General features: G+C 37.5%; 3 protein-coding genes across 3 annotated transcripts; 2 read left to right on the top strand and 1 right to left on the bottom strand.

Moving 5' to 3' along the window:
• Positions 1-275: 275 nt before the first annotated feature.
• On the top strand, positions 276-5,785 carry CBG17404 (the record flags this gene model as incomplete). The annotated part of the gene is made up of 12 exons (XM_002643968.1): positions 276-326; positions 370-502; positions 546-742; positions 790-937; positions 1,184-1,516; positions 2,310-2,477; positions 2,585-2,752; positions 2,802-3,584; positions 3,872-4,183; positions 4,231-4,551; positions 5,230-5,534; positions 5,585-5,785. The coding sequence occupies 12 exons, from the start codon at positions 276-278 to the stop codon at positions 5,783-5,785; spliced, it is 3,120 nt and encodes a 1,039-aa protein (XP_002644014.1).
• A 4,106-nt stretch (positions 5,786-9,891) lies between these two features.
• Positions 9,892-10,675, top strand: CBG17405 (the record flags this gene model as incomplete). Its single annotated transcript, XM_002643969.2, has 6 exons — positions 9,892-9,898; positions 9,947-10,011; positions 10,063-10,165; positions 10,216-10,286; positions 10,341-10,542; positions 10,593-10,675. The coding sequence occupies 6 exons, from the start codon at positions 9,892-9,894 to the stop codon at positions 10,673-10,675; spliced, it is 531 nt and encodes a 176-aa protein (XP_002644015.2).
• Positions 10,676-11,017: 342 nt separating this feature from the next.
• On the bottom strand, positions 11,018-12,877 carry Cbr-gnrr-7 (the record flags this gene model as incomplete). The annotated part of the gene is made up of 7 exons (XM_045239168.1): positions 11,018-11,150; positions 11,198-11,339; positions 11,387-11,490; positions 11,539-11,887; positions 11,934-12,087; positions 12,568-12,685; positions 12,732-12,877. The coding sequence occupies 7 exons, from the start codon at positions 12,875-12,877 to the stop codon at positions 11,018-11,020; spliced, it is 1,146 nt and encodes a 381-aa protein (XP_045096194.1).
• Between the last annotated feature and the right edge of the window lie 5,630 nt (positions 12,878-18,507).

Below are 18,507 nucleotides of genomic sequence, written 5' to 3' on the forward strand. Positions count from 1 at the left end.
AACAACACAATTCTCCCTTTTCTGCCTCTCTCGCCTCTCGTCCAGCTACATCTCGGTACCTTGTACCTCTACCCGAGCCATTTTTTGACCTTCCTCAAATCAAGCACCCGCCCCACGCCGCGAGAGCTCCTCCTACCGCGAGCTCCGACCACCCTGTTTACATTTCCGGCCCGTCGGTCACTCATTTCACGAAGTTGACCTTCATCTAGCACTTTTTGAGGGGAGCTTTTTCCGAGATATCCCATTCATATTAAGCCTACTTTTTCAGCGAAGCCATGAGACTGCTGCTCCTCATAGCGACCTTAGTGCCATTTGTGTTATCACAGGTAATCATTTTTTGCTGTATTGGAGTTTATAAAACATTTCTAGTACTATATGCAACCCCAAATGCGTCCGGTGATGCAGCCTCAGCAACAGAGAACCATGTATTATCCAGTAAGGACTAACTGCCAAAACAGGTGCAATCAGCAGACTAGATACCGATGGAATGTCAGACCAACCAGTGAGTCTTTTTTCATTGGAAGCCATAAATCTCCCATTTCTAGACATCCGACCAAATCTTCAAGTACAAATCCGCACGATCCCTTCTCAACCTGGACCAATTCGCCCAATCGTGAATCCAGGGCCAGTCCCAACTCTTCCAACTCCACCACCAAGCACTTTGCCACCAATTACTTATCCAAGACCAACTGCTGGAATCCCTATTACAATTTCTCCAACAACACAAGAGACTACCACCCAGGTATCCCATTTGTCTCTAGGCTAGCCTGAAATCTTGAAAATTTTCAGCCATCTACCACAACAACACTTGAGACACCAGCTCCTGAGTCCACTCCATCCATGGCTCCATCCCATACTGACCCAACGCCAGCACCCGAGACCACAGTAGCCCCAACAACAAAGTACCTGCGTCCGGAGCGCAAACAAACAAAAGCCAGTGAGTTGTTTTTTGTAACTCCCACCACCTTTGCAACCTCGAAAAATGTATTAATATTTGTCTGGCGTGATTGAATAGTTCAATTGGCTCTCTCTCTGACCTGGCGTGAAAACCCAGAGAGAGAGAGAGAGAGAGAGAGCACTCAAAAGATAATTTATATGTCAATAAAAACAAACAAATAGATATAGTATAATAATAATAGTTCCACCCTCCCTTCCGAATGCATCCCTCCACCCACGTTTGCAGAATACTTCAACCCATGCGCTGTCGGCCAGCCACTTCTTAACGAATTCTCCACTCCAATCTCATGTAACTACTTGAACCAACCGAACGGTGGATGCCCTGAAGATCACTTCTGTCACACGGGCGCCTCGTTCTCAACCACCGCGTGTTGCCCGTTGATTTCTTCTGAAGACCGATGTGCTCAACGTAGAGATACGGGAGAAGGAGATGAGCTAGTTGCTAGATGGTACTTTGATAGTCAGGCCAAGGAATGCAGGCGGTTTTTGTACAAGGGAATCCGAGGAAATGCTAATAACTTTGTCACCAAAGCGCAATGTGTTGATGCATGTGAAGCAGGTGCAGTAATTCTAATCATATCAGTTTCAGAGGGCATATAATTAAGAGGGTTCAAGGATTCGGAGGTACAACGGGTCACAAACGATATAGTGACACAAAAGCCAAACTCGGGGCTTAGAATTCGAATTTTTCAAGTAATTTGCACCCCCGACACAAGGGTTTTGTAACCTCAAATCGGCATGTACTCCAGTGACCCCAAAGTTTTCATACCCTCCGAGTTCCAGAATCAATAAGATATACAAAAACGTATTTTATTTCAATTGATTTGCCATTCTTATCATTTTACGGAATCTGGAGCTCGGCTGTCAAGATTCCGATTACTTTGAAAATTTTGGAGGTCATAAAACGGACCTCGATTGAAAACTTTGCATTCACAGTATTTTTTGAAATCTCCTGGTTTTTCAGCTAGTTGCTTGTTTTTGTACTGAAAACGTGAAAAAAGCATAATTTCTTCAGAAATCGGGAAATAGCTGAAAATTTTCTTTCAAACTGATTTAGACACTCACCGGTCAAGCTGCTGACCCCTGAAAGTGATAAAAATGACCCAATATTAGGTGAAAAACACGTTTTCATATATATTATAGCTGGTACTGTATTGGAGCGTACGACGATTTGATGTTTAAATAGGTAGAAAGTGAGTTGGGAGTACAAAATACGAATTTTTCAGATATTTTGTCCCACTAATAGACAATTTTTACGTCTAAATCGGTTTTTACCCCAATGACCACCAGAATTCTTGTACCCTCCGAATTATATGCCGTTCCAGAGCTCAGCTAACCCAAAACCATTTCAGAAACCGTGACCGATGAGACAAATCCATGCAAGATCAGTAACGCGGCCAAGTATAAGAACGGTAGTCGCATTATTTGCGGTCCGAACGATGACTCCATGTGTCCGAACGGCTATTACTGTCATATCGGCGAGAACCCGGAACTGACGGCTTGCTGCGAGAACAGTGGACGTGAGCATTTTTTTCTTTATTGTACCTGGCTGTCCATTTCTATTTGTTTTCTACTCCGCTTTTCCCCCAGTACCTTTTCAAAATTTTTGTTTATTTTCATTTTACAGTGACCGATCCTTGCTTACTCTCCATCAATGTTGGCCAAGGTAAAGCCCTACTCAAGCGATTCTACTACAACACTTTCTCGAAGAGATGCACCGAGTTCATGTACAAGGGAACCAAGGGAAACGAGAACAACTTTTTGTCATACACACAGTGTCAAGAGAAATGTCAAAGTAGGAAAATCAATTTGACTAGAAATTTTCATAAAATCTCATTTTTCAGAATGGGATAATCCATGTCCAGTGGCTGTCAATTATGCTCAAAAGAAGGAATGTGGAATGGACAACGGCAATAGCACTGACTGCTCTGCTGGGCAATGGTGCCACATCGGAGCCACTAAGGAATCTTCAGTTTGTTGTCCAGGAGCATCTCCAGATCCATGTTCTCTCCCGATGTTCGCTGGAGAGGGAACTGGCAATCTCACCAGATGGTATGCGGACCCAGCTGACAAGTCGTGTAGCCGCCAGTGCAAGTCGTTCACTTACAACGGAGCCAAGGGAAACCAAAACAACTTCCTCACCAAACAACAATGTGAGTCGAAGTGCAAAAGAGAATGCAAGAATCCATGTGGATCTGGAACAATGCTAATGACCCCAACCAACGAGCCACGTACCTGTAGTCCAAGTTCCCCATGCCCCAGCTCCCATTGGTGTCACGTTGGCATCACACCAGATACCACAGTCTGTTGCTCAGCTGTACAGAACACTTGTGAACTTCCAATGACCAAGGGATACGGTAACTCACATTTGACCAGATGGCACTTTGATAAAAACCTTAACAAATGCGTCAAGTTCATCTACAGTGGAGAGGGTGGAAATCAAAATATGTTCTTGACCCAGGAAGACTGTCTTACTGTATGTCCAGTTTTCGAGAATCCATGCGGTAGTGGAAAGCCGCTATTGATTGGAGCCAAGCCAAAACTCTGCTCACCAGATGAGAGATGCCCATCCACTCATTTCTGTCATATTGGAGTTGAAGGATCCGAAAACTACTGTTGTCCTAAACGTGAGTATTGATACATTACCGTTCCATGAGATCGAAAAATCAATTTTTAGTTTTTTTTGCTAATTGCCCATTTCTGAAAAACACCTTATTTTGTACTGAAAAAAACGTGAAAAAGCAGGTGTCTTTCTGCAGTTGGTGGGTAGATGAATCTGTGAAAGCCAAGTTTTAAATCTAGCTCTGTTCGACACTATCCAAAATTTTCAAAAGGTTTAGATCGACTCGATCTCTACACTTTGGAACTAAAAAATCAATAGTTTAGTTTTTTAAAGCAATTTTATTAATTTCAGACGGTGACCCTTGCCAACAGCCACTTGCTATCGGAACCGGAGGATTCTCAATCACCAGATACTACTACGACAAGGAAACCCGCAGATGTCGTGAATTTGCCTACGAAGGACAGAAGGGAAATGCCAATAATTTCTTGACCGGAGAAGATTGTGGTCTCGTGTGTCCAGTACTTCCAAACCCTTGCAGTTTGGGCGAGCCACTGCTCAGTCTGCAGAAAGAGCCGGTGATTTGTGGAGGAGAAGACACCTGTCCAAACGGATACTATTGTCATGTCGGAGGAGCGCCAGAAACGACCAACTGCTGTCCTGGAAGTTTGTAATGTTGAACTTGACCCTCATCAAGTTTCTTATACTTTCAGCTCGTCGTCCATGTGACCTACCACTTGAGGTCGGTCAAGGCATCGAAAAGCTCGAGCGTTGGTTCTTCGACGGCGGAATTCAAATGTGTCGTCCATTTGTTTACAAGGGAATGAAAGGAAACTCGAACAACTTCCTAACCAAACAGTCGTGCCGACAAGCTTGTAAGGAAATGAACCCGTGCGGTTATGGCGATCCGTTGGTCGACACCGCTGGAGAACGCATCTTGTGTACCGGAGGACAACGAGTGGATAGTTGTCCACAGAACAGCTACTGCCACGTTGGATCAAGTGCTTTGACCACTTTGTGCTGTCCAAAGAGAAGTGAGGAAGTTAGCTATACTATACCAGTCAATAAGATATACCAAGATGTATTTTTCAGAGGATTTTCGAGCCTTTGGACATTTTTAAGGGTCTGAAGCTCGGCTGTCAAGTTTTCAAACATTTTGAATTTTTTTGTTGGGTGTAAAACATTCCAGTTTGAAAATTCTGCATTCATATAACCTTTCGAGAAATCCTAGGTTTTGGTGTTTTTTCAGAAACCGGCAAACACAGTTAAATCTGCAATATAGCGCCGTAGACTTTCTATTTTTCTGATTGGTGTTTTGAGAAGATGCGAGGTAGGAAAAGTGTGTTTTCAACTTGATCAACAGAGTACCAAAGTAAAAAAATGGTGCGAAATTTTTATATTTCACTGCTACTCTGTAATCAAATAAAAAAAACTTCACTTTGCTCTCTGCAATCAGCTCACAAGGGTTACGTTGTATTAGAGGTTGTTCTAATACAGGTGGTGTTATATCACATTTCTTACAATAGCCGAGAAAATGCAATTTTCTCAATCTAGGTTTATTTTACACGCTCCAAAGTTTTCAAAATGATTGAGAACATAACAACCTAGCTTCGGGCTCCTGAAAACGCCGGAATTCAACTGAATTTATTTTTGTGTATTTTATTTACCAACATATTAGCCCGGAAGATATTTTATAAAAATTGCTTTTTTAGAAATCGACCCATGCGACCAAGCAGTCGAAGAGGGAACTGGTTCTGAAGACTTGCCAAGATGGTTCTTCGACCGCAAACAAAACCGGTGCGCTCCATTCACCTACGGAGGAGTTGCAGGAAACGAGAACAACTTCATTAGCCAAAACACTTGTATGGAGGCGTGTCCAGAGTATAGAAACTATTGTCCACATGGAATTCCACTGATCGAAGGCTCCACAGTAACCTCCTGCGGAATTGATAAGGGATGTCCAGAAGGATTCATCTGTCATATGTCCTCAGAATTCAACGTCTCCATTTGCTGTCAGGTATGGAATAATTGCCGAAATCTGACACAAATTAAGTGTATAAATTTTAGGATCCAATGGATTTCTGCCTTTCGGCTCGCGACTCGGGACCATGCAATAACTTTGAAAAGCGATATGGTTATGACGCGAATACCGATACCTGTGTTGAGTACCAATATGGTGGATGTGAAGGAACACTGAATAACTTCCACTCGCTCCAAAGATGTACAGAGATTTGCTGCAAGGAGTACAAGAGAAGACATCGATTGTAAAATTCTAATTTCTAATTTTTTTCAAAAACTTTCACGATACCGGTAGCCCCTCTGTTCATTTTTTTTTTCTTCCTGACATTAAAAAACCAAAAAAATTCGAAGATTGTTTTAATTGAGTTCTATTAACGGATCTCTCCTCCATTTTCTCTCATTGCGTCTAATTTTCTGTGGATGATTATAATCAGATTATCACCTTCTCTCTTCAACCCCTTGATTCTTTGGTTTAACCAGCGTTACTCAGCTCTGTTTGCTCAGTGTCTGCCCCCGTTCTTTCTCGTTCCAATTCAATTTTTTTTACTATTTTCCTTCCCTCAATCATTTTTTTCTCTCTGACCACAAACAAATTTGTACTAATTTAAAAGGATTTATTTATTCAGTGTATCAATTGAATAAACATTTCATTCTATAGTAATAATCACACCTTAATATACATGTGTTCACCAGATGAACCTGATTCATCTAGTCAGCTGTTGTATATGAATCGAAAAGTGAGAAAAGAGACAAGGGAGGTCTCCTCCAGTTTTTTGATCTTCTTTTTTTTTCAGGACGGGAATAGAAATTGCATATCAGTTTTCGCTTTCTTTCTTCAATTTCGATTTCTCATCTTCTTGGTTTTCCCCGATTTTTTCCTTCATCTCAAATTACCTAGAGATGCCCTTTTCCTAGTTTTTTTTCTAGCACTTTCTCCTAGAGTAATTAACCCTTCCATTAGAAATCTTTCCTTCACCACCACCCTACCGAAAAGAAAAAAAACGTTCTCGATAATTGCCGTGAAGTTTGGCCAATCGATGAGTCATTTCACTACCTCCCTCATTTTCTTCTTACTCCCCATCAAATACTAAGCAACAAAACAAATGGACAGGTAGAGCGCCCTCCTATTGATCGCTCATTGTTCTTTATTTTCGAAAAATGTTTGAGAAATGTTCTTTTTTCTCAGCAAAAAGTCATTCTCATGCATTTTTCTCATCCCACACAACGTCATATTGTTTATAAAATTGAGTGGGAGAGTTTAGTGCACTATGATAATATACACATGCCTTCGCTTCTCATAACAAATGGAGAACCAGACTGTACCAGCTTGCAGATCAGGCTCTCTGCATAAACACATTTCGCTGTGATTTCTGTCTGGATTTTTAGTCTACGTATTTTTTTCCGTTTTTTGTTCTAGTGAAATTTCAATAGTACTCAGGTTTCTGTACTAAGTGAGCCAGTTTTGTTGGAATTTTAAGCTAAAAACGATGAATTGCATATAACTTATTACTGATTAGCTTCCCATTTAATGCAAAACTTATTTTGAAACTATATTGAAGTTTCTGAGAAGCACTCAGTTAAAAAAACGAAATTTAATTTAATTTAACCCTCACATTTTCAATGTTCTTGAAAATTTTAAAAGCTGAAAATTTTTCAACAAACTAAGGTATTTCCTCTAGAAGAAGACCGTCCGATTTGAGGCAAACTTGAGTTCAATTATCTCGATTCCTGAAAAAGATAGCAAAAATTTGTCAATTAAAAATTTAAGCTTCTTGAAGGCGTCCAAAAGTCTTCCTGTTCCGATGTTACAAGAAGTTCAACTATCCCTATATATCCTACTTTGATTGTCTCCGTGATCACAATTTAGAATCCTTAGAGTACCGTCCACTTCTATCCAATCTAGTTTTTATGTATAAAACTCTAGTTTCCCGGGAAATTTCAATTGCCCATAATCTATTCATTGTCCCGTTTCATCATAATCATCTAAGACGCCACCCATATTACATTCGCTGTACATTAAAAAATGCTTCAAAACTTTCTGCTCAATTTCTTACTCTCCGTATTATATCCTGCTGGAACTCGCTTCCGAAAACCGTGTTCCTACCCTTGATTTCATCCATCTCTTTTAAAACTAATTAAAGTCATGTTAATTTATCTTCTTTCCTGTTCCTAGACGAACATAATTTCTAACTCATTTGTTTAATTTGTAACACATTGATTTTATAAGTGACTGTTAGTCCTGAATCAATAAATTATTATTATTAATAAAATATTGGTAATGTTATGATAAATAATTTATTAGTGGACGAAATTCAGATATTTTCAACGGGAATCAACATAATTGAGCTCCGAGTAGACACCTTAAATGGGCTTTCCGAGCTTTTACGGTAGTTTATTTCCTCTGATTTTAGTGCGAAATGAACTTAACAAGCTAGGTTAAAATTTCCAAGAAGCATTTAAAACACAAAAATTAGATTTTTGAATTTAAAAACCGAAATTAGACCTTTCACTTTTTTCACTAATTAAAAAACTCAGAAGTTTAGAATTTTTTTGAAAAAAGTTTTTTTTTAATTTTTTGACTCACCAAGATTTATGATTTCCAGATTCATTTCGATTTTTTTTTCATTTTTTGAAATATTTAGAAGATTCGAACTTTTCACAAAATTTAATACCGCATTTCCTTCAATAAAAGCCCACCACAACCGTCAACCTTGCACTTAATTACCTCGAATCCTGTTAAATATATCAAACATTTTTTTTAACTGATAATATATCTATCATAAAGTCACCAGTATTTTATCAGTTGACCTAATTTTAATATCTTACACTGGTATAGAAATAATCGAGCTGAAAGTTGACGGTTTGTTACATATTAGAGGAAATAAGGATTTTTTTCGAAAAATTATTTTTGCTCCAGGAATCACTGGTATAGAAAAGTATCGCAAGTTATAAAAATCCAATAATCTTGAAAAAATAAGATATAATTGAGATGAATTGAAAGATGAGAAAAACAGAGTAAGAGAAAACTGGCGAGACAACTGATCGCCAATCACACAAACCAATTGAAAGAAGAAGATCTCTAACCCGCCTGACGGGAACACGAGTGAAAAGAGATATAGAGAATGTCATCCCAAGATAACATCTTTTTTTGGCACCCATCACCTCCAACACACACTCTCTTCATCTCCATCAACAACAATCGAATCTTCCAGAAGATATTTTCCCCGTTATATCGTCAGCCATAACGCGCCGCCGAATTGGCGCAATGTTCTGCCCAGATTCGTATCTATAATCCCATCCGTTACATCATTTGTATCGCTGCCTGCGTATCTGTATCTCTTATTCATCTATCTTTCTCTTCATTTCTGAAACATTGTACAAAACTAACCATGGTTGCTTTTCAGACCGATTAAGACAATTTGTTTCTGACCTTCGCCAAAGGATTAAAAAAGGCAAATGTTCCTCTATTATTTTTCCGTCCACTTCCTTACAATGATGCATTGTCCGAAATGATACCCTCTTATAGTTCCTTCCTTTGCGTCGTCTCTATTTTTCTATTTTTCGTCAATTGCGACGTCCACAATTATTTACTTTTCCACCGCCGGCATTTTTTTAGAACAAACCCTATCCCTCTCGTTTCCTTATTTCCTCTTTTGATTTCGAAATTTTTTTGATTTTACAAAATTTTTTTTCATCTGTCTTTTCAATTTTTGCAGCTGGAAAATTGAACGATCTCGAAAAACGCACACAAAGAATGGAACAATGAGATTGTCCGTATTTATTCTACTCATTTTTATTATCAGTCAGGTTTACACAAAGTGGGTTTGAAAAAATTGGAATTTATTGTTAATTTGAAAAGTTTGCAGCCCGGTTATTGTCTTGCCACCGTTTTTGAAACTACATGAGCAAAATGTTATTACGATAGTCAATGTGAGTTTTTTGTTTTTGAGATGTGGAAAGGGAGAATTGTTAATATCTGAAATTCTGAAGTTCCGAAATCGAAAAAGGTCAAAATTCGAGGTTCTGACGTTTTAAAAATCTGAAATTAATAAGTTGTGAGATTCTGATTTTTCTCGAAATTTTGAGATTCTTAAAAGTTGACACTCCGAGATTGTAAAATTTTTGTAAAATCTCGAATTTCGAAGTTTTTTGATTCCAATACTCCAAGATTTTGTAACACAAAAAAAATTCAAATCTCGAGATTCTGAGATTCTAGGATTCTGAGATTTTGAAATTCTGACATTCCGAAGTTTCAAAATGCTGGGATTTTAAAAATAAAAAAATCCATTTTCCAGGAACGATCTGTCAAATCAGTGGTTCAAATTGAGCATGGTGGAGAGAAAACCAATAAAGAAATGACCGGTATGTATTTGTAATTTTTAGAATACCTGAAAAATTTTCAATTTTCAGGAGATGTTCAAACAATATCTTTCCACACCAGCTCCCGCCAGCCAATGGCTCATATCAAAATAAAAGTAAATGATTTTTTTTCCAAAATTTATTATTTATGATTCGCGGACATTTAGGTCGATGGGAAAGTCGAATTGGATCAAGATGTTCCGGTTCGTCCAGACTTATTTAATGTGCATATTCATATGGATAAAACAATCTACAGAAAGTCGGAAATTGGTGAGCATTTCTATTACAAAATTGTAAGCAATCAAAAAAGAAATTTCCAGTGAACGTAAGAATCCTCCCACTCACTCATGCTGGAACTATTTATCGCGGTGATCTCAATATTTGTTTAGTTGTGAGTTTTGTTTCCCACAAATTTCCAAGTCTTTAAATTTTCGAAATTTTTTAGAATGGAAAAGGATTCGTAGAGTCTTCAACGATGAGAACGTCCAAAGTCGATGAAACTAGCTCTATGATAATTGAGAGGTTGGAAATCCCATCTCACACGTTTTTCGGCGATTGGATGGTGAAGGTACAGCCATTGGAGCTTGGAACAAAGCGGATGGATGATATATTGATTTTCGAGAAGATTTTTCAAGTTCAGGATTACGGTAGGGAATTTCGAAAATGAAAAGAAAACAGTTTTTTTTCTCAATTTCAGATCTTCCCAACTATAGGTTATACGGATTTATAACGGATAATAGTCAGTTGGATGACACCAAAGTTACAATTGAAGCAAAGTGAGTTTTAAGCCTATAGCCCCTTTTGCTCTCTTGTGCCATTTTTTGACCTTTTCGGCTTCAATATTCCATTGTTGTCCTAGATATTTCCATGGAAAACCCGTGAATGGTTCGGTCCACGTGTACTGCCGTGAAGTTGGCTCCTCATCACAAGACCGCAGCCATCTGACTCACATCAAGTCAGGAGAGGTGAGCATCTATTTTATTATTAACATAATAAGTCACAATGAGAAGCAAAACCCAAAAGTCCCGACGGAAAAAATAGGGGAAGACATAGATCACGGATGCATCAAAATAATAATACATAATTTATCTAGAGGGTCTGAGATATTGTGGGCTAAAGGGTTTATACACGATGTACAGTGTTTGATCCACCCGAGTACAGAATTGGGTTTATGAATGAGTTGAGAAGAATGAGAAGTTCAAACAGGTTGCCCCCATTTTGAGATATCGATTCGTAGAATCCTTCATTGACGAATCTGGAATAATAATAAAAAATGAGTTTTCTGGCTCCAGTTCAACATACCTCGACAAACTCAGAATATTATATGGAAGCCAGAGAACCACGTGAACAAAAATAATGGCACACGCATTCTTGAATACAGTAGTTCCTAGCTGTCGCCGCAGCGCCGTTGTTGGCGGGTGACGTGTCGTACCAGCCAGTGGGACTAAAAAAGAGAACAATTATTGACAAATGGATATCAGGTTTCCATACCACTTGCGGATTGCTGGGAAGCATGGCTTTTGTGGCGGAAGATGGTGACACAAACGAAGGTCCTAATCCGGTCGGTGATTTTGCCCCAGAATATTGTGCACAGTCTGAAAATCGTTTGGTTTTCGAAAAATTCTGGTTTTCAAAATACTAACGTTTCCTGACGTTCATCTTCATATGAGTTTAACGCACTGAATGGCCAAAATGGAATTAGCCGGCTCATCATACGAGCGTACGAGCAGAATGTGATGCTCAGTGGGAGCCAGAAAGCCATACACTGATGATATGCCTCATATAACATTGAATAGAAATTGAATTTATCCCGCCGCGCTGATTCTGCCGGTAGCTCATGAATCTCAATTGCAAACACTGTGACACACTGCTCCCAATCTTCCGAACTAGGACGGTACGTTTCCCAGACGATCAGCTGAGGCAGCGCGGCGATTATGGCAATTATCCAGACAAGATACAATAATCTCTTGGTTCGTTCATGTTGGCGAACGCCTGAATGATGATTTTTTGTTTGTTGGGAGGGGTCATGAGACGTTACCAATAATGTGGTTACTGTAGACAGAGAGATATCTATCCAGAGCGATTCCACAAACAATGTTAGAGTTGGAAAAGAAGGCAACGGAAGATGTAAAACGATAGAGTTTGCACATCACGGAACCATATTTCCATTCAAATTGGAGCAGCCAGATAGCCTGAAAATTGAGATTTTCAAAAAAATCGAGGTACGGTATTGTGACGGTGTACAGTGACTAGTGCACCGTCTGACTAATGTGCAGTTTTCCTATACCCTATCGTTGGGCTGTCTCAGCTTGCGCTACTGTAGCTCAGATGGTAAAAGCGCGGCACCTTCATCGGGGAGCCCACAGGTACAACTCAAAAAGTTCTAAACTGGCAAAGTGTTTTTGATATTCTGATAAATGCTTTATCAGTTGATTCCTCTTTTATCTTTTACAAAAACCGAGATAATTAGGATCATAGTTTACGGTTGATATGATATCTTCTTGGATTTCAATGTAACTGAAATTTGCTACTGTTTCTTGACATTCTTGAATCCTCAAATTTTCGCTTCTCTGTTCCTTTCTCGTTTTCCCACTTTATAAGATCAGGGGGTTTACCAATAATTTTTTATTATTAACTCAACTTACTCAATTTTGAAACGTTGGCTAACTCACTTTGATAAACGCGTACACCCACATAATCATGCAGTCACTGACAAATAGACTTTTCTTGAATAATAGAAATGATTTGTTGGTCCCCGATTGACCACTAGGTGTCATTGGTTGCTTGACTCTGGAAAATGTTTTCTTCAAAATTCTATATCAACTTCTTCACTTACCGATTCAGTTTCCATAGCTTGTAGATCATGAAAATTGCCACTAGGATGTACGCTGCATCGAATATTAGTAAAATTAAAGCCTCAGTTAGCTCTGACCACAGTCGGTCCGGGATTACTGTAGACATCCGAGTGGATGTCTCCAGCATCTGAAAAAAACTAAGAATAGGAATAAAGAGAATTACGAAGTCAAATCATGGGCGGAAAACTGAGAAAACACCGGGCATTGAGAATTCAAAGATTCAGGGGTAGTTATTCTTAGCTCCAAGAACGAACCACGATTCCTGTGCCCCTCTTTGTTGTTGTCTTTAAGAAAAACAACTCGGAAGACGTCGGACTTTGTCATTCTCGAACTCCCCCTCAATTTCCTTTTCAACAAAATTCAGCTGCAATTCCCCTGTCTCACTTTGTGTTGATTTTTCCCTTCGCCCTTGGAACGGCGAAAATCACAAACAACGTCCAGAGAAAACTTGTTTGTATGCACTAACTAGGTAAATTTATGTATGGTAGGAGAGGGCTGGCTTGTAGGAAAATGAAAAAGGGAAAAAAGAAAGGAATGGAAAATTAGAAATTGATACGTTCTCAGCATTACGAACATAGCTGGGAGGCAGAACTTTTGATGTTTTGTTGAACACACAGTAGTTAGTACTTGGGAATAACATTAGAATACTTATGGATCAGTTTAAAATAAACAAAAACAGAAGGTTTCACCCTTCTTGTTTCAAAATTCCTGCTCAAAGAGCCAATAAAAAAGATTCTCATGAAAAAAGAAGAAATGAGGAAGTGAATGTTTTATTTCAGCGTAAAAAGAATATGAAAAATCTAAGATGCTCATAAAGCAATTTTTAAAAAATAGAGTCTAAAAATCCTAACTTCACGTACAATGAAGTCAATAGACTGAAAACATAATTTCAGAGTTTCGAAATGCGTTTTCGGATAGAACACGTTCTGAAAAAAATCCAATTTTTTGAAAAAATTATTTCAATAAATGCAAAGTTTTCATTCTAGGTCTGTTTTATAACCTTCAATATTGTCAAAGTCACAGGAAAACCTTGAATCCATGCTCCAGATTTTTGAAAACATTCAAAATGGCTTGAAATTAACTAAAAAATACGGTTTTGTATATCTTATTGACCGGTACCGTGTCTCATAAGGAAAATACGTCCCAATTTTTAGAAAATATTCAAAAATCAAGAGATATTCTTTATCTAATGAATAGCTCTTCAAATTTTCAGTCAATAAAAGCAATCTGAGAATAACAGCCAAAACGACTACAAGAAGCAAACAGCGTGAGAGCAAGCCAGCGTAACTCGATTGACAAAAATTGACCACGGAGCACCAGTATCCTCTGAAGCCAAAAAAATATTTTTAAAAAATTATAAAATTGCTTCTAAATTGTCTCTAAATCATGTGATGAGGGGAAGTGATTTCTAATTCGTTGACTATGAATGTGCTAAATCTTTATGACAACTTAAGTGGCATCATTTATTCCGACTACGTAATACAAGTGGCTGAAAGAGAGAAGAGAAAATAAGCTGAAAAAAACGACGTGAAAAAAGAGAGGTCACCGGTTGTTTGTTTTCAGATGGGAGAAGTCGAAAACCGCCTATCGGCTAATTGGAATCTATTGAAAATCTACTTAAAAAATTGTTGAATTCTAAAAGGGCTCCTCGGGCTAGTCTGGAAATTTTTCAGCGAAAATTTCTTTATCTGATTTGCGTGCATTATGGGAATGAACTTTTGAAGCTCTCACACTTAAAAATAAGTTCATTGCTCATTTTGTGGAGGAAAAAAGAAAGAAAAAAAATGAAAGAAGGACCAGTGTTCTTGGAAATAAAGTGAGCAAAAATGACGGGAACTCATCTAGAGACCATATTTTTGCAATTTTTAATTTTCAAACGGACTAGGAAGCAAAAAATTTATTTTTTTTATCCTCGTTTATTCAACTAGGCGTTCGTGTGCCTCTTTAGGAGTAAATCCGTCTATGTCTCTATGACTAAGGAAAACATGACGAGCTTGAAAAAATAAAGTTTTGCAAAATGCGGCGTGTGAGGCTATAAACATGTGACTCATCATAACCGAAAAGCATTTTTGGGCGTACCTATGTTGTTCCATTAGGCTCCGAAGGACCGCTCGTTTTGTTATTCTGTTTTTTTTCGTCAGCTAGTCAAGTCTATGAAATTACTTTTCGAAAAATTTGATAGAAGGAAGTTGGATATATAAAAGGTTGGGAAAATAGTTTCATTGTGCCGGAAATTGCTTTTTTCCCCGCACAATTGTACCATTTAACATGACACACGGGATCTAGGATCATGATGTTTTCCTATTCAAAACGTAGTTTAGTGGTGTTGAAAATTGAGTCATATAAATTGAGAATTTGGGGTATAGGAAGGGAGGGGGATAAGGATCACATGGATAGGCTTATTTAGGTGTTAGATACCAAACCCGAGCTGTTACAGAAAAAACAACTAGAGGGTTTTAACAATGTTAAGACATTAGGATAGAGTTTGAACGATTGCTTTATTTGAGTTATGAAATATTTCGAATTTTCGAGATTCAGTACTTCAGAATTTCCAAACTTAAAAGTTTTAGAAAATGAATTTTTGGGAAATTGCTAATTCAAAAATGCGAAAATTTCCAAGAAATCCAGAATTTTCAACAATTTCAAAAAAAAATCTGAGATTCGGAATTTCCTGTAATTATAAGTTTTTGAAAATGAGATATCAGAAAATTCTAAAAGTTTTGGAACTCAAGAAAAAGCGGATTTTCAAAATACCAAAAATTCAGGAATTTTGAATTCCAAAATCTCAAAACTTGAGTTTTCAAAATATTTCAATTCTCAAAATTCGAAAATAAAACTTTTTGAATTCGAAACCAATAAGTTTCCAAAAATCCGAATTTCGGAATATTCCAATATTCCAAATATTCAAAGTTGTGAAAGTCAGTATTTTGATATAGCCGAATATTCTAAACTTTTGAATATCGGAACTTTGAATTTATCCAAAAATACGATATTGAATTTTCTAAATTTTCAAAAATCGAAATTTCAGATCACACCCAACTTTTTGAATTTGGAACAAAAGTTTTTAATATCTAGCCTACAGTAATTTCTTTACGAAAATTTCCTTATCAAAATTTTTCTTTGAAATTCCAAAAAATCAGGAATCCGTTTCTTACTACTCGTGATATTTTTTTCTATATATTTTTTGTTTTGTACATCATTCACCTCACTGAATTCCTCTTCCAGCAATTTTCCCAAGCGAAAGGTTCTGTTTGCCCTTCTAATTAAATTCCACCCCACACATATATCCTCATAGCTTTATAATAGAGCTAGAAAAATGCAAAACGTCTCGAGTAAGACTGAAACGAGGAAAAATGAAAAGAAAAGGAACCGCCCATTCTTTTCAATCAGAAAAGAAACTCACTATTCAAGGTCAAAAGAAGAAAAAGGAAATGAACTGGTTTCCTGTGCGCTTCTACCAATAAGGGACCACATGAGCAAATGAAAAATGAAAAGAAGAGTAATGAGAAGGATGTAAAAAAGAGACACCACATAATAAATGATCTCTAACAACAGTGGTACGCTTTGTCATCCTGTCTAGAAACGTAGATCCAATATAGAAACGGTGAAAAAATGTCTACAGACAATGAGATAGGGGGATTAGCCTGAAAAATGTTGTCTTCTGCGTTCCCATTTTCCGCTAAATGTAATGGGATTAACGAGAAGGGGTTCTAGAATAAAAACAAATGTGATAAGAGCAGAAAGGCAATAAGTGGTGCGAAAAACACGATAATTGCCATTTAGTTTCATCCCGATGGCTTTAAAGTTCACCATTATTTTTTTTCTGGGCGTTTCGAGAAGAACCCTGATTGCTCATGTGCATTTATATTACCTCCAAAGCTTCTTGGTTTTAAAAATTTTTTTTGAAAACGAGAATTTTCAAAAAAAAAACGAGCACGGAATTTCTTATTACCTAGAGGTGCCGACCCCAGGGATTTTCGGAATGGTCTTTTTAAATTTTTCGGGATGTCGAAAATTCCGAAAAATTTTAGAACTTTGGAAGTATGGAATATCCCGATTTTGAAATTTTCGGGATTTCGGAAAATTCTATTTTCGAAGTTTTGGAATATTCCTATATTGAAAAGTTTGGAATTCCGGAATTTTCCAATTTTGGAAAATTCAGAATTTTGGATTTTCGGAATATTCTGATGTTCAAAATTTTGAAATTTCAGAACTTCAAAAACTCGGAATATTCCTATTTTGAAAAACTTGAAATTTCGGAATTTCGGAATATTCCGATTTTTAGGAATTCGGAATACTAAATCTTCGGATATTCTGATCTTGAAAAATTTAAATTTTCCACATTCGAGATATTCCAATTTGCAGAAAACCGGAAATTGGAAATGTTCCAATTTTCAAAATTTCAGAATCTTGGAATATCGGAATATTCCGATTTTCAAAATTTTCAAAGATTCGGAACATCGAAATATTCTGATTTTGAAAAATTCGGAATCTCGGATTGTTCCAATTTTAAAAAATACAGAATTTCGGATTTTCGGGATATTCTAATGTTCAAAAATTTGAAATTTCGGAATATTCAATCTTTAAAAATTCAGAATACCGAATCTTTAGATGTTCTGATTTTGAAAAATTTAGAATCTCGCACATTCGAGATAGTCCGATTTCAAAATTTCGGAATTTTGGAATATTCCGATTTTGAAAAAAAAATCCGAATTTCGGAATATTCCAAATTTGAAAAGTCAGAATTTTGAAATGTCAAAACATTCCAGTTTTAAAAATTTTGGAATTTCGAAATATTCTGATTTCGAAAAGTTGGTGTTTTGAGACTTCCGAAGTTTAGGAATTATTTGATTTTCCACATTTAGGATTTTTTGCCATAGTCAAAAAATCTCCAAATCTGAAAAAATAGATTTTCAAAAAAATTACGATATGGGTTTTTGGAATCTTCGTAATTCAGAAGGCTGTTCCTAACATCCCTGAGCCGACCTGCTAGGTAGAAAATACAGTAGTATTTTCAAAAAACTCGAAAAAGTGCTTCGATTATATCTTCTGGTATTCTTAGAACCGCCGTGAGAATATGATTCGCTCTGAGATTCAGAAATTCAGATTCAAGCTAAAAAACCAGACTTCTAAATTGATTGTGAAAAACCAAAAGACTCCAAAACAAAGGGAATAATAGAGAATGACTTGGAACCCCACCAAAAAACAAGTGAACCATAACCAGAGAAAAAAATGGGGACCCATAAAATAAACGTTCAGAAAGCATAGTTGGACAATAACACAAAGTGTATACGTGGCACATGAAGGCACACATAAAAACACAAGATGTAAACATAAAACAATGAGAAAAAAATGTCATGGACAACGAGAACACACTCTCCGTTGTCCCTAGTGCATCCGAAAAGTGGGCCCCTCCTACTCGAAAAGTGGGCGGAGCTTTAAGCGGTGAACAATTTCGTCGGCTGGATATCTAATCGTGCTAATTACATTGTTCGTCATTAGATAACCTCGGGCTGTTTATTGCTCATCCACCGGCAAAAATGCAGCAGAAAAAAAATAGGTACAGAACTCAGAACTCATAATACGGAAAAGAAATATGCCGCCGAAAGGCTTCCGGGTCTCGTAGGCGGTTTTAATAACCTGGAGGTTGTCTAAAGATTGGGTAGACGGGCGGCGGAAAGCAGAAAAAAAGTTTTTTGGAGTAATTTCGGCGAATTGAGTTTAGATTCCTAGGTCCAGATTTAGACCAACCCCTCC

The sequence above is a fragment of the Caenorhabditis briggsae genome (assembly GCF_000004555.2).
Source record: "Caenorhabditis briggsae complete genome, chrX, whole genome shotgun sequence".
NCBI classification, from domain to species: Eukaryota; Metazoa; Nematoda; class Chromadorea; order Rhabditida; family Rhabditidae; genus Caenorhabditis; species Caenorhabditis briggsae.